Source organism: Haliotis cracherodii, unplaced genomic scaffold (assembly GCF_022045235.1).
Source record: "Haliotis cracherodii isolate W230 unplaced genomic scaffold, xgHalCrac1.p SCAF_2, whole genome shotgun sequence".
NCBI lineage: Eukaryota > Metazoa > Mollusca > Gastropoda > Lepetellida > Haliotidae > Haliotis > Haliotis cracherodii.
Genome location: NW_027266275.1, coordinates 13,680,196 through 13,698,274, shown reverse-complemented (window position 1 = coordinate 13,698,274; position 18,079 = coordinate 13,680,196). Strand labels below are relative to the sequence as shown.

Sequence of the window (18,079 nt, the reverse complement as noted above, 5' to 3'; positions counted from 1 at the left end):
TAGAAGTTCTATTTAATTCATTGAAATGGCTAGAAAGCTGATAATATTTCTGAAAATAACCTTGCCCATGATTTCAAATTGTGTCAAATTTTGCTATTCCTCTGAACAATAACATTATTTTCCACTGCTGTGTATAAGAAAGGTTCACAGGCACAAATTACTCCACTTCCATGAATAAATTACATAAGATTATTTTTCACCAAATGTAAAAAGTTGAACATGCACTTACATCTGGACTCAGTTCCCAAAAGCGATCTTAGTGCCAAGACGATTGTAATCCTGCTTCAGCATAGATTTCAGTAAGTCATGGTGCCAAGAGCACTTTGTGGAACACGACCCTGTTTAATCTACAAGCTAACAGAATGGAACCTATTGCAAAGCATTTATTCAACATTGTCAAACAAAAACAATAAATACTACAAGAAGTGCGCAAAGGCTTAAAACGGAAATAAAAGTTAAAAACTTGTGCTTGCTTGAAAGCATCAAAAACTATTGGACACAAAGTTTAGCTTGTTTTTTAATTAAAAATGGAATACTTTTCCGATGAACAGTGTTGGTTGTAGCTATTAAGTAATCAAATTTACATTGGCGACGGATGGATATTTTTCTATTACATAGTGAAATCCTGTTTGTCCAGTCAGGTGCTTTCCCTGTGAAATTGTCCTGGTTACTGAGTGTCCAGATTAACAATAACCATCACGGATTCACGTCTCATTGTACACATGGAAGCATTCCCAGCAGAAAGCATCCAGATAAACAGGTTTCGGACAAATGAGGTCTCACTTTTAGGACTGTTCTTATTGTAGCCGTATTCAATAGCCCCAACAAAAAAAGAATATGTCAGTGCTTCTTTCTTTGTATTAAGAACACTGTGGAAAAACAAGCTAGAAGTTGTGGCTATAGTGTTTGGGGAAGTTTGGTTATGATTGTAGAATACTGTTGTTTCACCATAAATAAATACCGTATATCATTTGTATTCACACTGAAGAAGAAAATAGTCTATAATGTAAGACACTATTTTAACATGTTTAACAGAAACCAACTGTTTTCTGAAAAACTACAAGACTAGGATCATCATAATAGAAAAAGCAGTAAAACGATCAACGGCTCATTTATATATACATCTACTGATATATTACAAAATAGATAGAAAGCTCCATAGATAGAGATTTCTTATACGTGAACTACCACCAAATATATGACAAGATGCCTTACCAGGTCGAGATATAATAGTCATTAATATAGCCGCCTACAAACAATACATGACAAAATTTGATCACAAAATCTGCATAGCCTGTTCTCTTGTTCTGATTAGAAATATAATTTTTTTTTTAAAAATTACATTTACCTTTAACAGATAATACCTGGTACATTAATTAATTATAGTCAGCTTTTGTTACATTTTGCAGAAGCACACATTGTACTGTACTAGTCTTGATGTGAGGTTCCACTGGTACAAGTGAGATAGAATAAATAGCTGGATAAAACCAACAATGTATTTGGAAGCCCTCACCAAACTCTAGCTGTCTCCACTTCTGTAGCAGACTCTATGGAGTATTATTGTGTAACATATCTTTGGTGAAACTGCATTGTTCTTGATGCCCATATCTTTAATTGTTTTTTATGGATTGATAATACTGATAAATCTGTCCAGCCACGTTATCATGTTGTCTGTAAAAAGTATGTGTTACAGATATTTGTGTAATGACACAATAATAAACACACATCAAGAAACCTTTTTGAAAACCTAGTAGAAGTAGCAGTTGTGGTAGTGGTAGTAGTAGTAGTAGCTATGGTCCAGTAGTAGTAGTGGTGGTGAGGTGAGGTGAGGTTAAATGGGGTTTAACGTCGTGTCCAAGATTATTGCACTTAGATAGTGATGTGTATGCACGTGTGTGTGTGGCTGCTTGTCCAGACTGAAGCCGATTTTATAGAGCTACTCCACTGAGATACCATGCTGCAGTTTAACATGAATATCCCACTAAGACACAGTATAGTGACTCCAAGCCGATCAGTCCTTGTTTTTGCCCCTTAAGGCTGAGCGCCAGGGAAGGTAACAAAAACATATTTTGGTATGACGCGGCCGGGGATCAAACCTCAGACCTTCCCCTCTCCGGGTGGATGCTCTTCCACCACACCAAGAAGGCAGTCATTACAAGTGGTGGTAGTAGTAGTAGTAGTTGTGGTAGAAGTTGCAGTAGTAGTTGTGGTAGTGGTAGTAGTTTTGGTCCAGTTGTAGTATTAGTAGGAGTTTTGGTCCAGTAGTAGTAGTAGAAATAGTAGTAGTAGTAGTAGTCGAGGGGGTAGTCGTAGTAGTAGTAGTAGAAGTTGCGGTAGTGGTAGTAGTTTTGGTCCAGTTGTAGTATTAGTAGTAGTTTTGGTCCAGTAGTAGTAGTAGTAGTCGAGGGGGAAGTCGTCGTGGTAGAATTAGTAGGAGTAGTAGTAGTAGTAGTAGTTTGGGTCCAGTAGTAGTGGCGGTGGTAGTCCACATATGGCCTGTATAGGTATTTCATGAGTTATCTCCCTTACATTATATACCTCTCAACTTTCATAATTGATCTTTGAGTATGAAATACTGATACATATACATAATAAGCGATTCCAAGGATTGCAGTCTAATAATTATCAAGAAAGTGATCTTGCCAATTGGTCATATCTGTATTCCTTGAGTTGGGAAGAATATTCATGACATAATTATTTTAATGTGAAATATATAATACCTTAACATACAATATTCCTTGTGATAATCAGGTTATTACCTGTACTCTACCTAGGCCAGTGTTAAAGCAATAAACATGTGCTTGATGCAGGGCCTATTGTGTATAAATGTTGCTCAAAATAGTCATGGCGAGAAGATGTATCACAATGTCACAGGATCACAAAATCTATTGCTTCAGACTAATAATTCACACTGGTATAGATCAAACTTGTGTCATAAAAATATATTCAACAATTTGATGGCGTTAGTAAAAGTGTAAAGTCATCTTCACAGTATAGAAACAAGAACATTTTAAAAAAGAATGAATTATTTGTGCATACTGTTTTGTGTCATGAGCTTCAATAAGATATTGATACACCGTTAAAAAAATTGTAACAATTTTGTGAAAAATAAATTCTCTTTACACAGACCAACAATCCATTACATCACCAATAGTTTGTTTTTTGTTATCTAACAAACATTTCACCAATTGAATCATAGATGTCAAGTTACACGCGATCATAACACGTAGATACATGTTGCCAAATTTTAATGTTGAAGTCTTATCAATAACTTGTATGGTGCCACTATCAACATTGAATTATTTTCAAAATGTTTGTATCTAAATTACACAGAGAATAAAATTCCTGTCTAGATGAACTGTACAAGCGTTTCAACTAGACAAATAATTTCTATTCAAATTGATAAAACAAGTCTAACAGAACAGACAAAACATCCAACTGCTGACATAAACTGGTCCCATAACTTTCATACAAATCACAACTGACATTTTAGTCTGTGATCTTGGTCCAAAAGACAGTTGCATGCAGTTATGTGCAGTAAGAGTTAATGCCAAGTGAATGTTTGTAAGTAAGTAATAATACCTCAATTCTTGCTAGTTCTTCACGAAATAAATGTAAATGGTAGCATGCAAAAGGATAAACATAGTGTGATTTTTAACAATGATATATCCTACTTGTTGAAGAATGAAGTAATCAAATCCTGATCAATTTTATTTTGAGGCTATTTCGTGTCACATTCCATACTTTGTATTTGATTTCCATTTTTAGTATGCACCGGCCATAAGAGGACATTACTGTAGTTTGTACCTCATATCACCGAGAAAAGTTACAATGGACTTTTGAAATGAACTTAGTTCTTCAAACACTAGTAACTATACAATAGTAAACTGCAATATCTTCGATACCCTCAGCCAAGCAATGAAATAACTAGGATGAAAGTTTACATGTCACTACAAAGAGAGAACAACGTAGTTATAACCATGCCTTTCTAGTATTGAAGTTACACTCACAACCGTGTCCTAGGTTAATATAATAAGCACTTTCACATTGGTCTCTGGATATGTTAAACATGGTCTGATAAGGATTGAGCTGCACAATTTTCACATAACTCACAATGCTTTGTGTTTAGAGGGGAAACACGTGAGAACAACATTTGGATTGCTCAAGATCTTCATGAAACAATCAAAATGAAAGTGTTCTGTCACAGTGCACATACAGTAGAAGATGGTTATCTCAAACACGGAAGTGGACTAACAGTCATGATGAACTATTTCAAAAGTCTGACAGATACATTATCATTTAAGGAAGTCTCATGATGACTTTACAGCAAGCTGATTTTTCTGATTAGAATAATGTTTTACCAATGTGGGAATCATACTGTCAACAGTGTCAGTCACCATGAGGGAAACAATGTACAACTAATTATCCTGTTACTGTACACTAAAGTTATTTACAGGTTGTTTTCAATATAACAAGGAATATAGAATCTATCAAACTTTTCAGATTATCGACTTTGAATGATAAGAATGGCTGTTGAAATCAAAATGGCAGACGTGGTTCCACAAGAAGTGAACAAGGTCTACACCAATCCAATTTCACCAGTCCTTTGGAATTCATTCCAACCATGTTTTACTGTATACACTTTACTGTGAACCCCGGACATTCACAAAGCAGAGAGAAGTAGTGGTACAACTCAATAAAACTTGCACAAGTTGAGATTCTGACAGAGATAGCAGACGGTCAGAATTCAAAACTATGTACAAGACGTTTGGGTCTTTTTGTGCTGTCTCCCATGATGATGAAGGATAACTTCCTTGTTGTGATTTCATTCAAGTGGTAGTTGTTCATGGGAAATACTCTTGTTATCCCAGTTCACAGCAGATGCAAGACCTGAAAATAGTCATTGTGAAGTAATTATAAAATTAATAAAAAATATAAGGTTTGTTTGTTTGTTTGTTTAATGCCGTACTTAGCAAAATTCCAGCTATATGACGGTGCTTTGTAAATAATCGAGTCTGGATCAGACAATCCAGTGATTGACACCATGAGCATCCAAACCACACAATTCGTATACAATGACACACATCAACCAAGTCAGCGAGTCTGACCACATGATCCCATTAGTCGCCTCTTAACGACATGCATAGTCACCTTTGCAGGAAGCATGGATTGCTGAAGACCTATGCTAATCCGGATCTTCATGGGTACAAAAACATAAGGATTTGAATCTCAGGGATGTGAAATAATTTAAGAACAGTACATCCACTAACGTACATAAAAGATAAAAGATAGAAAACCCTTTCCACATGTAAGATTTCACAAGAAAAGCAGAGCTGATTGTACAATTCTGACAAAATCATTTGCATATGTTTATCAATCACTATATTTGCGAAAAGGTGAAGACGTCTTTAAGAGACATAACCGTCGGAGATCGATATGAACAAACATGACAAAGGTGTGATGTGATGTGCAGATGAAAAGATCTTCACACTAACCTGTTTAGCCTAATGAAGGGTGCTGTACATGTCAATCTACTTCATCCGAAAGGTTATCGTCATTGTCCTGAAAAATCAAACAAGAACATAAACCTTGAACATAGTAATAAACAGAGGGCACCTAATGCTTGGACTGATTCTGCTACACTGAGATCCATGAGGTCAACCTCTGCCACAGTCCATTCAACAACTTGCACATGTCTTTCATCTATTTCATTAATAAAATCAACTCAATTAGATAAACAAATCTTTACGTCATGAAATGTTCAACTTTCACTGAAAAAACATAAAATTGTGAAAAACTATTTCAGTTTTCGTATTTGTCCTTTGTTTGCAATGGTTGTACTGTTCCACGGGTAGACGGCGGTCTGTAAATAATCGAGTCTGGACCAGACATTCCAGTTACGACAAGCATAGTTGCCTTTTACGGCAAGCATGGGTTGCTGAAGACCTATTCTGATGTAAATGGTTATATGTGGACATGAGTGAAGGATGTAAATGGCTATACGTGAACATGAGTGAAGGATGTAAATGGCTATACGTGGGCATGAGTGAAGGAATTGTAAATGGCTACATGTGGACATGAGTGAAGGAATTGTAAATGGTTATATGTGGACATGAGTGAAGGAATTGTAAATGGCTATATGTGGACATGAGTGAAGGATGTAAATGGTTATATGTGGACATGAGTGAAGGATGTAAAAGGCTATATGTGGACATGAGTGAAGGATGTAAATGGCTATATGTGGACATGAGTGAAGGATGTAAATGGCTACATGTGGACATGAGTGAAGGAATTGTAAATGGCTATGTGGACATGAGTGAAGGATGTAAATGGCTATATGTGGACATGAGTGAAGGAATTGTAAATGGCTATATGTTGACATGAGTGAAGGAATTGTAAATGGTTATATGTGGACATGAGTGAAGGATGTAAATGGTTATATGTGGACATGAGTGAAGGATGTAAGTGGCTATATGTGGACATGAGTGAAGTGTTGTAAATGGCTGTATGTTGACATGAGTGAAGTGTTGTAAATGGCTATATGTGGACATGAGTGAAGTGTTGTAAATGGCTATATGTGGACATGAGTGAAGTGTTGTTAAGGGCTACATGTGGACATGGGTGAAGTGAGGGATGTAAGGGGCTATATGAGGGTTATTTTGGGTGTTAGCTGACCTAGCACACGCCATACACCACCTGCCCCTCTTCCAAGCCAGCAGACAGCCAGCTATTATCAGATTAACTCATTATCACATGTACTAGGAGCGCTGGCTTACTCTCTACAGGTCATTTTCCTTTGCATGTTTACTGACTATGCTACTGCAATCACAGACAGATCCTGTTCATCTTATATCAAGCCAGATGAAACCAAGAAAACAAATCAGGCTACTTTTGATGAATGTGATCTCAATGCCCTTATATCACTGCAGGTTGTCAAAGCAGATGCAAGGTTGTTCATCGTTACTAGATTATATGTCTTAATATACAAGATGAGCAATCATTATAACAGAATTATCCCTGAGAATATGATCACTGACTTAGGTTAATTTAGTAATCTAGAACACTGTTACATTTAATGACTTGTCAAACTATTGCCAGTTTGTTTGTTTTTTAAGCCACACTCAGCAATATTCCAGTTATATGATGGCGGTTTGTAAATAATCAAGGATAATCCAGTGATCGACATCATGAGCATCGATCCACGCAATTGCGATATGATGACATGCCATTAGAAGCGACTAAATGGATCCGTTGGTCAGGCCCAGTGACATGGTTGATTGCATATCATCATAACTCAACTGCATGGATTGATGCTCATGATATCAATCATTTTATTGCCTGGTACATCCGATTATTACAGACCACCATGATATAGATGCAATATTGCTTGATTGTTTTATAGTGTAGCCCACAGCATTATCATGTTAACATGTAGTTTGAAATATAGTATTAAGCTTTAAATTTTGAAAACATAATGTAACAATGTGTCAACAAGCAAGATGAAGGGGACATATTTTCATCCAAATCTCCATACACTTAAGGTTGCTGGAGTGAGTGAGTGAGTTGGGTCCAACGCCACTTTTAACATTATTCTAGTTACATCACTGCGTGTCAGCTTAATGTGGGAGGAAAGCCCGAAGTGATGCAGGTCTCATAAGTTTACCACTTCGGTGAAACCCAGGAGCACAGGTATATTTTCTGGCATGCCCAAGGGACACAACTCTGCACAGCGAATCACGGTGTCTTAGACGACTGGGCCACCCGTGCCCCCTGAAGGTAGCTTGAAGGCATCAAAGGTTTGACATAATCTCATTCAACAGAGTTTGCCATCATGTTGTTGCAGTTTTGGAGAGTTAAGTCAAACATTACCTTTGTACAACTCAACATTGTATTAAACACTGGTAATGAGCAGTGTTACCTGAAGTACAGAGGACAGCCTGGCCAGCTGAGACTTGAGCAGATGGAGTTCGTCCAGGAGCTGACAGTAGGCCGACATGTTCATCATCACCATCTCCTGGCCGTTCACCATGGAGACGGTTACGTCCTGGGGCAGCGTCACACCCGACAACACAAAGCTGTCCTCAGACTCACTCATGCTGTGCCTGGAAAACATAAAAACAAATCAATGACCTTTACCTATAAATTCTATCGATTGTGACAATGCCAACACTGTCCATTTCCTGTGACAAAAGAACACAGGATTTCGCAGGACTCCGGTATCCTGCGTTTTCATCTACATTTACCATGTTTACTCCTAATCAGATTCATGATGAGTCAGACTAGATGCAATACATTTATCAGTTGATACTAGTTCATATACATCCAAGGAACAGAAACAGCGTTTGATAATATTTTTCCATCATGACATGTTTCAATCAACATTATGTTCAGGAATGTTACCATATATGACCGTAGATAAGCCATCCCATATATATCATATAAAGCCGAGGTATTAACTTGGTCCTTGAAATCTGTATCAACATGTCATGTGCGTTAAGTAAGCCAGGCCCATAACCTTAAACTACGTCTTGTTATGATGTGTGATCGAAAAAAGAATATCAAGAAGTCCATATTGAATTAAGCAAGTTAATCATGTAGTTACATATACAATATAATATAAAAAAGTGTTTTATTGTATATCTGGACTCATGTTTGTAATCCACGTAATTAGAGTATAAATTTTATTCACCTGAAGCAATACAATGTAGATTTTTCACCAACAACGAAAAAAGAGTTTGATGAAAGTGTAACCCATACATAAGCCGACCCCTTTCTACAGAATCTTTTTTCTGGTCCTACAGTAATTGTTACATTGGACCCGTGAAGATTCCGGGGTACAATAGGTCTTCAGCAACCCATGCTTGCCATAGACGGCGACTACGCTTGTCGTAAAAGGCGACTTACGGGATCGGGTGGTCAGGCTCACTGACTTGGTTGATACATGTCATCAATCCCAATTGCGTGGATCGATGCTCATGATATTAATCACTGGATTGTCTGGTCCAGACTTGATTATTTACAGACCGCCGTCATATAGCTGGAATATTGCTGAGTGCGGCGTTAAACAACAAACAAACATATGTTTATCAATATCTTTTTGGCTGAATGTTACATTCATGTAAGACAGAGTCTCTAAATGATGCTCATGACTCTCCATAGAATATGCAGTGAGTCATGTGACATGGGCCTGCAGATAGGCTACAAAATTTCCTGTGGCCTTGAGAATTCAACCTTACATGCATATTTACTAGTGAAATATATTTTTACATGCAATCCAGTGGCGTATGTCCAGACACTAGGTCTCATAACCAGGTTGCCAACAACAGAAGCATCAGTGCTTCTGTAGGGCGACTGACACAGATGTACATGATGTAGGTCAAGAGTACAGTCTCCATACTTTTGGTCCAATGGTTGTGATGTTTTGATACTTTCTAATGACATTTTCAAAGACATCACCTATGATTTGGGAAAAAAAATTTAAAACAGAAAGTCCCTTGCTTCTAGCTACTTCCATTGAAAAGCATGTGGGTCACTGTAACATAGTATTGTTATCGAAACATTGTCATTACTTGTCACTCTTCATGCTCAAGTGTATTAAATCATGTTACCATGGCAATTATCTGCCTACAAAACAGCAGCAGGAAAAAGGCTGTTCAGTGAAAATGGCAAACCCACTTTATGCCACAACTGTCCCCTTTTCTGTGACCCAGATCTTATACCATGTACATAAAAGTCCTTCACAACCTCCTTCTGAATGCCCTTTTCCAAAAGATAACAGGCACTAAAGACCTAGAGGGTGACCTTGAGGATGACCATGACAATTGACAAGGCGGATCAGCGTAAAAAGTAATCCAAAGGACACAAAACATGGTGATAACTGAAATAATGATACTTGACAAGTTATCTTTGACATGTCCACACTTATCAGCACCGCATGGTCGAAAACATTCTGACAAAACCATAACATGCTTAAAGAATTCACATTTACATGCAGCTGCTTATTTATCAGGATTATCATTGATTATACTCCCATCAGCGAACATCTGATCAACAATGAACTTCAATCCTATGTACAGAAGCACCCTGACTATTCTGTAAAGCAACTGAATTACTGATTGTTGCTTGAAATAAAAGAATATAAATTTGTGATCATCTATCGTTCTCTGATGATTCACACACACTATTACCAGAATGTGTGATATACATGACCAAGGTCTAGCATTACCTTAGTGCAAATACACAGCAACATGATGAGATCTGAGAGAAACAGCCGGCCCATGGATCTGTATACAAGTTGCTTCATAGTTCTTTAGTCATCAATCATTGTGTCACACCATGTTTCACTGAACAGGGTTGCGGATTGCATAGATGCCTTCGTAAGATTCAGACAGTGGGAATTGATTGCGATACTGTAAACTAAACCATTTTGGCAGAGAGTCAATATATTGACAAGTTAGAGGTGACATGTTTAACATGCCCTTTCAACACATGGTAATGACTACATGTCAACAGAGTTGGATTGGTTGGATTGTTGTTGAATGCCGCACCCCGCAATATTCCAACTATATGACAGCGGTCTGTAAATAATCGAGTCTGGACCAGACAATCCAGTTGTTGACATCATGTGCATCGATGCATGTATTTGGGATTGATGTCATGCTTAAAAAAAGTCAGCGAGCTTGACCACCCAATCCCATTAGTCGCCCCTTACGACAAGCATGGGTTGCTAAAGACCTATTCTACCCCGGATTTTCACGGGTTTGTCAACGGATAGGCCTGATTGGGGAGGGGTCTATGGTGTGAGGAGTGAACGCTTTAACCACTGGGCTACACCACTGCCCCGGCAAACTTTAGACCCATATCATGCTTACAACATGTACAATAACGCTTTCTTATTTAAATCAGCATGGTCAGCAAGTTACATCCATCCACACTGAAACACATCACTGATATCAGTGAACGAAGAACCACATTACGATGTTGACAATCAAAGAAATTTAACCTACCCGGGTACATACAGGATATATCCTGAAAAATGTTGATCAATATGTCTAATGACTTGTACACCATGTACATTGATCAATGTACACTTGTTTCAGTGGGCCAACTACGTGAGAGTCCACTAGCCTGAACTGATGTTATTGACTATCACCTATTTGTTGAGCTTACAATTGAAAAGTAGTTTACTATACTCTGGCTTCAGATGAGTGGACGATGCAGCCCACTGTTTTCATTCATCATTAATGGTCTAGAATCGGACAAAAGAATCATCCATCCCCTTCTCTCATAATGACAACTAGAATATGCAATGCTTAACTTAACAATCTGGGAAGCTTGCCGAACAACATGAGGTCTTACAGGTTAAAGCGCTATCTAAGAAAGTTTTAATACATCATCTTTGATAGTGGTGTTACTGCTGTTTGATGAGGGGCAGCATTCTTTGGGCCTGGACCAGTATAGACTTGCTGACTATTGGGCTGTTTTGAAGGGAGTGAGTGAGTGAGTGAGTGTTAATGCCGCTTTTAACAGTATTCCAGTTATATCACCATGGAAACATTTATGTTTTCTGTTGCTAGGGATTTTCAGATATTTAAGCAGAGGTAACACTGAACTGGTGTAACAAATCTGACATTAATAGTATTCATTATCCATTCTTTTTGTTTGTTGTTTAACCCTGCACTCAGTTTGAATAAGTTTGAATAAGTTGCATGGTATGAAACTGCTACCTTCTGATTGTAGTGTATGGTACTGGTAGTTCTAAGTGAAAAAACAAACAATTTCATATCTGCATTCCTCTCAACTCTCACACATCACAGGGTCACCATGCTGATGTCGATGTGCAAGGATTCTCAAGTTTAAGAATACATGTTTTTTCAAACATGGTGTTGTCATTGCTGCATGTCCGTGGGAACCTATCTGTTTATCTTTTTATACAGAAAACGATCAGAATCAGACTGTTTGGCTAGCCCATATCTGTCAAGACAATTTATTAAAAGACATCAACCAGGAAGTTTCAAGTACACAAAGCTTAGATAATATGCTTTGTCAGCATAATCATTGCTCATACTGATCTGATATGACTCTTAACAAAAAAAACACTAAAAATAAGCATGATAGCAATATAGTTAGTACTTGTAACACTTGAATTATCTTTTTGTATCATGCAGGGTTTTACGTGATGCACAAATGAGCATCCAGTACGCACAAATGCAAAGAATGCAGAAAATAAATATACTGCCTCCCAAAGGACGCACAATGATATTCTTTGTAGCTAAAGCATAAAAAGAGCAGCAATGGGTGTCTCTTATTTCATCCATCAATTAATGACCACTGTTCACATGATCATCAGATTCATTATAAGGCTCTAAAGTGAATATCAAGATGTACAGTACACTACACCATATCATTACTGTACAGGACCCTCATATTGCCTGCAAGGACCCTTAAAAGAAATTATTGGGGGACCTGGACCCCAAGTTTTGTAAGCCAAAGTTAAAACCCTGATCATGCTTATTAAATAGTAATTGTTTTAAAATGTTCATAATTTGTATTCCACTTCAAAGTACTTAGTTGGGAACATTAAATAGCCATGATAGAATATTTTTATTTTCAGACCTAGCTGAATTTCATTCATATTTTTTAAAAGTTGTTATTCACCATCTGTGGTTGTGAAAATCATGAGCCATGACTGCATGAATTGATCCTTGAGATAACATGGACTGCCATGTCTTCATGCTATCTCCATCCTCTTCCCAGCTGGCTCCCCTCCCTGGTGAATCACTCCCAACAACTCCTGGGTATTTATAGATCTATATATCAGATGTTACCTAATGCAGTCGGAGCTGACTCATGGCATATGAAGTTTTTCTTTTTTTTCTGAAATGCTTATTATGTATTCGGTTCGATGAATGCAGAGATAATATATATGTGCTAACTTGTGGTAATTGCAACCCGCAGGAAATGTTTCTAATATACACGAACCTTGCCTATTGATTTGAAATGTAGGTATCTTAAATTGTCAAGGGCCCGTTCCTCAAACGATCTTAACACTATTGGGGAAGTCAAAGTATAGGACTTTCTTAGCACAAGGATCACTTTGGGGAATAGGGCCCATGATGAGATGACATTCGAGAATAATCATCAGATCATAACAGCATATGCATACTTGTTATTAATACTTTCATTAAAAGATATACTAAAGTAGCTATGGTAACACATTCTCCACAATAACATTAGAAAAGTAGAATGAAATTGTCAACATGGTAAAGATTATAATAGCATAAACTATCAAACATACATAAAATATGTATTGCAGGTTAAAATGTATACTATATTTCTACCAGACACAGGGACTCATAGCCCTTGCATTTAATGGACCATGCCCTATTTTACCAGACAATATCCAATTTATTCCAGGGAGTGGAAACATGCATGGGTTTAGCACCTAGAGACCAAGGATTATGATCACACTCCAGCTCAGAGGCTGGGTCTAGGAAGTGCTCAGTCATCTGTAATCCCTGCTAAGCCACCCAGTATGAACGTAATAATCGACACAAGTACATGTCACCGAGGAGGATATATATATATATATCAATCAATACCATATCCAGGGGGTTGTGTCGGTGTGTTGATGGCTGAACACACACCTGACTATACTGCCAGTGTCGGAGTTGGTTGGTTGGTTTGTTGTTTTAACGCCGCATTCAGCAATATTCCAGCTATATGACGTCGGTCTGTAAATAATTGAGTCTGGACCAGACAATCCAGTGATTGATATCATGAGCATCGATCCACGCAATTGGGATCGATGACAGCCAGTGTCGGAGATGTACTGGTGAAACCCACCACAGAATACCTCTACACCTGTAGTATGTCATCTGCACAAGATCACCAATGGCTTGTCACTGACCACACAAACCTGAGCATAGTTTGTTTTTTGTTTAATGCTGCACTCAGCAAAGTTCCATCTATATGATGTCATGATTGACATCATGAACATCGATCCATACGATCGCATGCATCAACCAAGTCAGCGAGTCTGACCACCCGATCCTGTTAGTCGCCTCTTACGACAAGCATGGGTTGCTGAAGACCTATTCTAACCTGGATCTTATGGGTTCCTGAGCATAGTGCCTGTGTCAGTGATATACTGGTGAAACTCCACGTCTACACCATGCACAATGTACTTGCATAAACACAAAGTCAGTGACTCGGATGGTTCACGTGTCATGGGTTCACTCATCTCCCCGAAAGCCTGAGTTCAATTCCCACATGGGTACAATGTGTGAAGCCCATTTCTGGTGTGCACCACCATGATATTTGAAGGAATACTGCTAAAAGCAACACAAGACCACTCACTCACTCGGACAACACAAACCTCATCACAGAACAAGCAAAAATAATGTCAGGGTGTAAGCCACACAAGAATACGTCTACACCCTGCACAGCACAATCATGTACACAAAGTCACCCATGGCCTATAACTGATCAATAATGGATTCCTACAACATTGCCCATCTGGAAAGTGTCTTAAACTAAATGGACCATTTCCCGGTTTGGATTAAGGTCTGAAATGGGCTGACCTTTGTTTGAGGATGTAACATCATGACCTGTGAGTGAAGAGTTGATGTTGCTGCAGCTGATACCAGGAAGTAATGAAGGCTGATGCACCTAATATCAGCAGGTCCTGAAAGATCAGGTTTTAATGTCTGTTGTCTACTGTTACCGACACCAACCTATCATGTTACCTCAGTACTCAGCCCACACTGACACAATCCCTATCTATATCTCTATGTAACAAATGTTATGTTTGGGATAACACTTTCTTGTCAGCAATGTAACCCACTCAGCCACCGAGGCTTCCATGTGTGTTAGATTGCTGACTTTGTGTGCTGGCGATTAGGGGCCTCACCCCCAAAAGAACTTGAATCTGTATTTTACTAAGAAAGTGTTATCCCAAATATAACATTTGTTACATTTGACCACTTTCTAAATGGCATTGTGTGTTTATTTCTGTATGCTTGTCAACTGTTTTTAAAAAATCCCATATGGAGGTTTATAATGCTTCCATTTATCATGATTATGTATAATGATTTGAGAAACATGTTTACAAAAGAAGAACATAGTTTTGAATCTATCTCAATCTGCTGCCATGGCAACAGCTAACAAAAATCACTCAATCATCATTACTTCAGTGGCATGTGTACATGGTGGAGGTGACAACAATGTTACTACACCTGAGGCACCTTCAGTCAACAGCTGATGGGGATGCAAATTAACCTGAAACCTTTACAAGCCCAAATAGTGATGACATATCAAACACCCCAAAATGCCTTACATTTTAATAGGCCTAAGGACACTTATAAACACTAGACTAACTGACTTGGTTAGCAGGCTAATTACCGCCTTATACACAGCGATATACGGTATGTCTAAGTTCCCACAAGCGAGATGTTATCCTGACATTTCATCAGTAAATGAAGAAGATCAGGGTGCCATTGTACAAAATCCTCAGAGCTACAACTGTTGTAAGTCTATGTTAAGGTATGGCTGTTATGATCACCTTTGCGCTAAGATCGCTTTGTACAACAGCACCCAGAAACTAAACACCTTACGAAAAATGAAAAGTTTATGTTGGTTTTTTAATTCTACAGTATATTATCTTTATAACAAACATGTTCATTGTTCATAACAAACTGATGGACATAACAAACTTATCTATTGTGTCCCGGCCATTTGCTTCATATATGCTGTATATGTGCTTATAAAGAAATATGGTTATCACAAACTAAAATAAGTAGTCCCTTGAGTTAGTTAAAACCATAGATTTCTGTGCTAGTGTTTTTTAAATATTTTCATGCATACTTGTACACATGGATCTTAAAATTGGGTTATTGTGTTTTTTGCATAAATTACGTAGATAAGCATCTTGTCTGGAGCTCTGGCATGCTCTGGAAACAGGAGGGTGGGGACACAACATACAAGCATTCCCTCCTCAACTTCATCAATCTGATGTTGGGGTCTCCACCGGCTCCCTGGTGATGGATGGGTATGTGTGAGTGCTACACTGTGCTGACAGCTGACAGTGGACATGATGGTGACATTGCTAATGGATAAATGATGGAAACCTATCTGCCCAGCCCCATGATTAAATTACACACACGGCCATGATGACTGGTGACCACAAGAGTGACCTTAAAGTATTAGGTCACATTAGCTTCATCGACCATCACAATGGTTCAGACTTCGTATTACCACACTGTACACATAACATCTGTCAAGGAATTACTTCATGAGCAAGATGAACCAATTACCTGATGGGGGCCATCAGTCACTGATACTGACAGTACAGCAAGTGAGTGATCTGATATACAATATGTACTTGATTGATGTCAGGTCACTTTTCCACACAGCTTGCTAATACTGAACAGTTCATCATAACTCATAATTTGGATTTATTTGGCAAAATATTAGAATCTGTTAATGGTGTTATTACCCTTAGTCAAAATGCTTTGTAAAAGGCAATATGATATCACTTTTATAGTACAGTTAGATACATGTAATGTTGGACTCTTTAATCACAGGGTGTTGTGAATTGTTTATGGCTGAACTTTTTGTTCCAAAGGGCAATAAATCTCCTTTTGAAATGACTTAAGGGTCAGTCCAACTTGTCACTACTAGTCTGTTTCCCAGAAGAATGTGCGGTGCAACAACTATTGACATGTAGAGACGAAGCCAGGCTAAAAAGTAACCCTGTTGCACCTTAATCCCAAAACGGATGTTTACTACTGAATATTTTTAACTAGCACATATTTTGAAGTGATTATTAGTTTAGAATATCGACATTTGTTCAGTATTCAACTAAAACGCGAATTGACAGGATGGAAGATAGCAGGAAAAGTGCAATGAAAAACGGTATATTGCCACTGCATTTTCTATGTAAAAAAACAGTGAGGCATTCTGTCAGTCTGGGGTAACATCACATCAGTGAAATAATGCAAACACGTTCTATTTATCAGCCTTTGAGTTTTTACCCATGGCAAGTCCTTAACTACTGCAGCATTCAAACATAACAAATACTTTTCTTACTTGTAACCATGGATTTCAATGTAATAAAATTGGGAGAAACACCTTCATTTACAGCACACGAACATCGGATATATAATTATTATACATCTGTGCATTTATTAATAATTGAAGAATAAATAATGTTCAGAATAAAATAATTGATCTTAAATGTTACTTTGATATCAACATGTCCTCTTACATCTGATTTCATGGCTTTTTTATTCTGACAATATATTCTAGATATATACTGAATGAAAATCTACCATGCATCCAGCATCCAGCAACAAATCAGTTACCCAGTTGCCATGGTTGCAATATACCTGTCATCATAGTTTGAACAGTTGAAATAAAAGATTTATCCAGATTATTCTTGCCCTTGTAAAATGTGTCCCATCATTTATATTCAGTGCTTTGAGTCATCACTGGTGTTAATTCACTGATATATCATTTCTTACATAATTCTGATACTCTTAAAATAGTAGTAAATTACATATATTTGTCCCAACCAATAACAAGTCATACAGACTACCCCATAAGATGTGTATGATACATAAATAGATGTAAACGATAGTTACAGCTTCTTGTTTTGGTAACATATTGTGTTGACAAGTTATTTCCCTTACAACCCATTCACTATCCTTCTATGGCTATATATCCTGATTTTCATTCCAAAGTGCTTCTAGACACTTGTAGCATTTAGTCTATTTATTAGATATTATGATATAGCAAATGTGATTTTAGAAAGTAATATCTAATATTTTTACCATGACACAAATGCAAGTTTAAACCCACAATCATTTGATGTAGGTATGTCTACCATGTTAGGCCTCTTTTTTTTACGGTTTTAAATGCGGTTTCAGCTTGACATAGAGTTAAATTGAGTAAAGGTACTTAAACTTCAAAGCATACAGTGTTTTCACAATAAGTTGGCTGCACCTCCCAATCAGAGTCGGCTAGTAAATTGGAGTAGGGGGCTAATTTCTAAGGTAAACTTGTTTAAACATTTCGCAAT

At 37.7% G+C, this 18,079-nt stretch overlaps 1 protein-coding gene across 1 annotated transcript in view; it reads right to left on the bottom strand.

The window, feature by feature from the left end:
* Window positions 1-2,819: 2,819 nt before the first annotated feature.
* LOC139469826 (uncharacterized) overlaps window positions 2,820-18,079 on the bottom strand; it is a 32,008-nt gene continuing 16,748 nt past the window's right edge. Inside the window, exons 3-5 of the mRNA XM_071252129.1 lie at window positions 7,919-8,102; window positions 5,496-5,562; window positions 2,820-4,890 (exon numbers count right to left, since the gene is read on the bottom strand). Coding sequence (XP_071108230.1) covers window positions 5,527-5,562; window positions 7,919-8,102 — 220 coding nt within the window. The 3' untranslated portion in view covers window positions 2,820-4,890; window positions 5,496-5,526. The remainder of the gene's footprint in view (window positions 4,891-5,495; window positions 5,563-7,918; window positions 8,103-18,079) is intronic.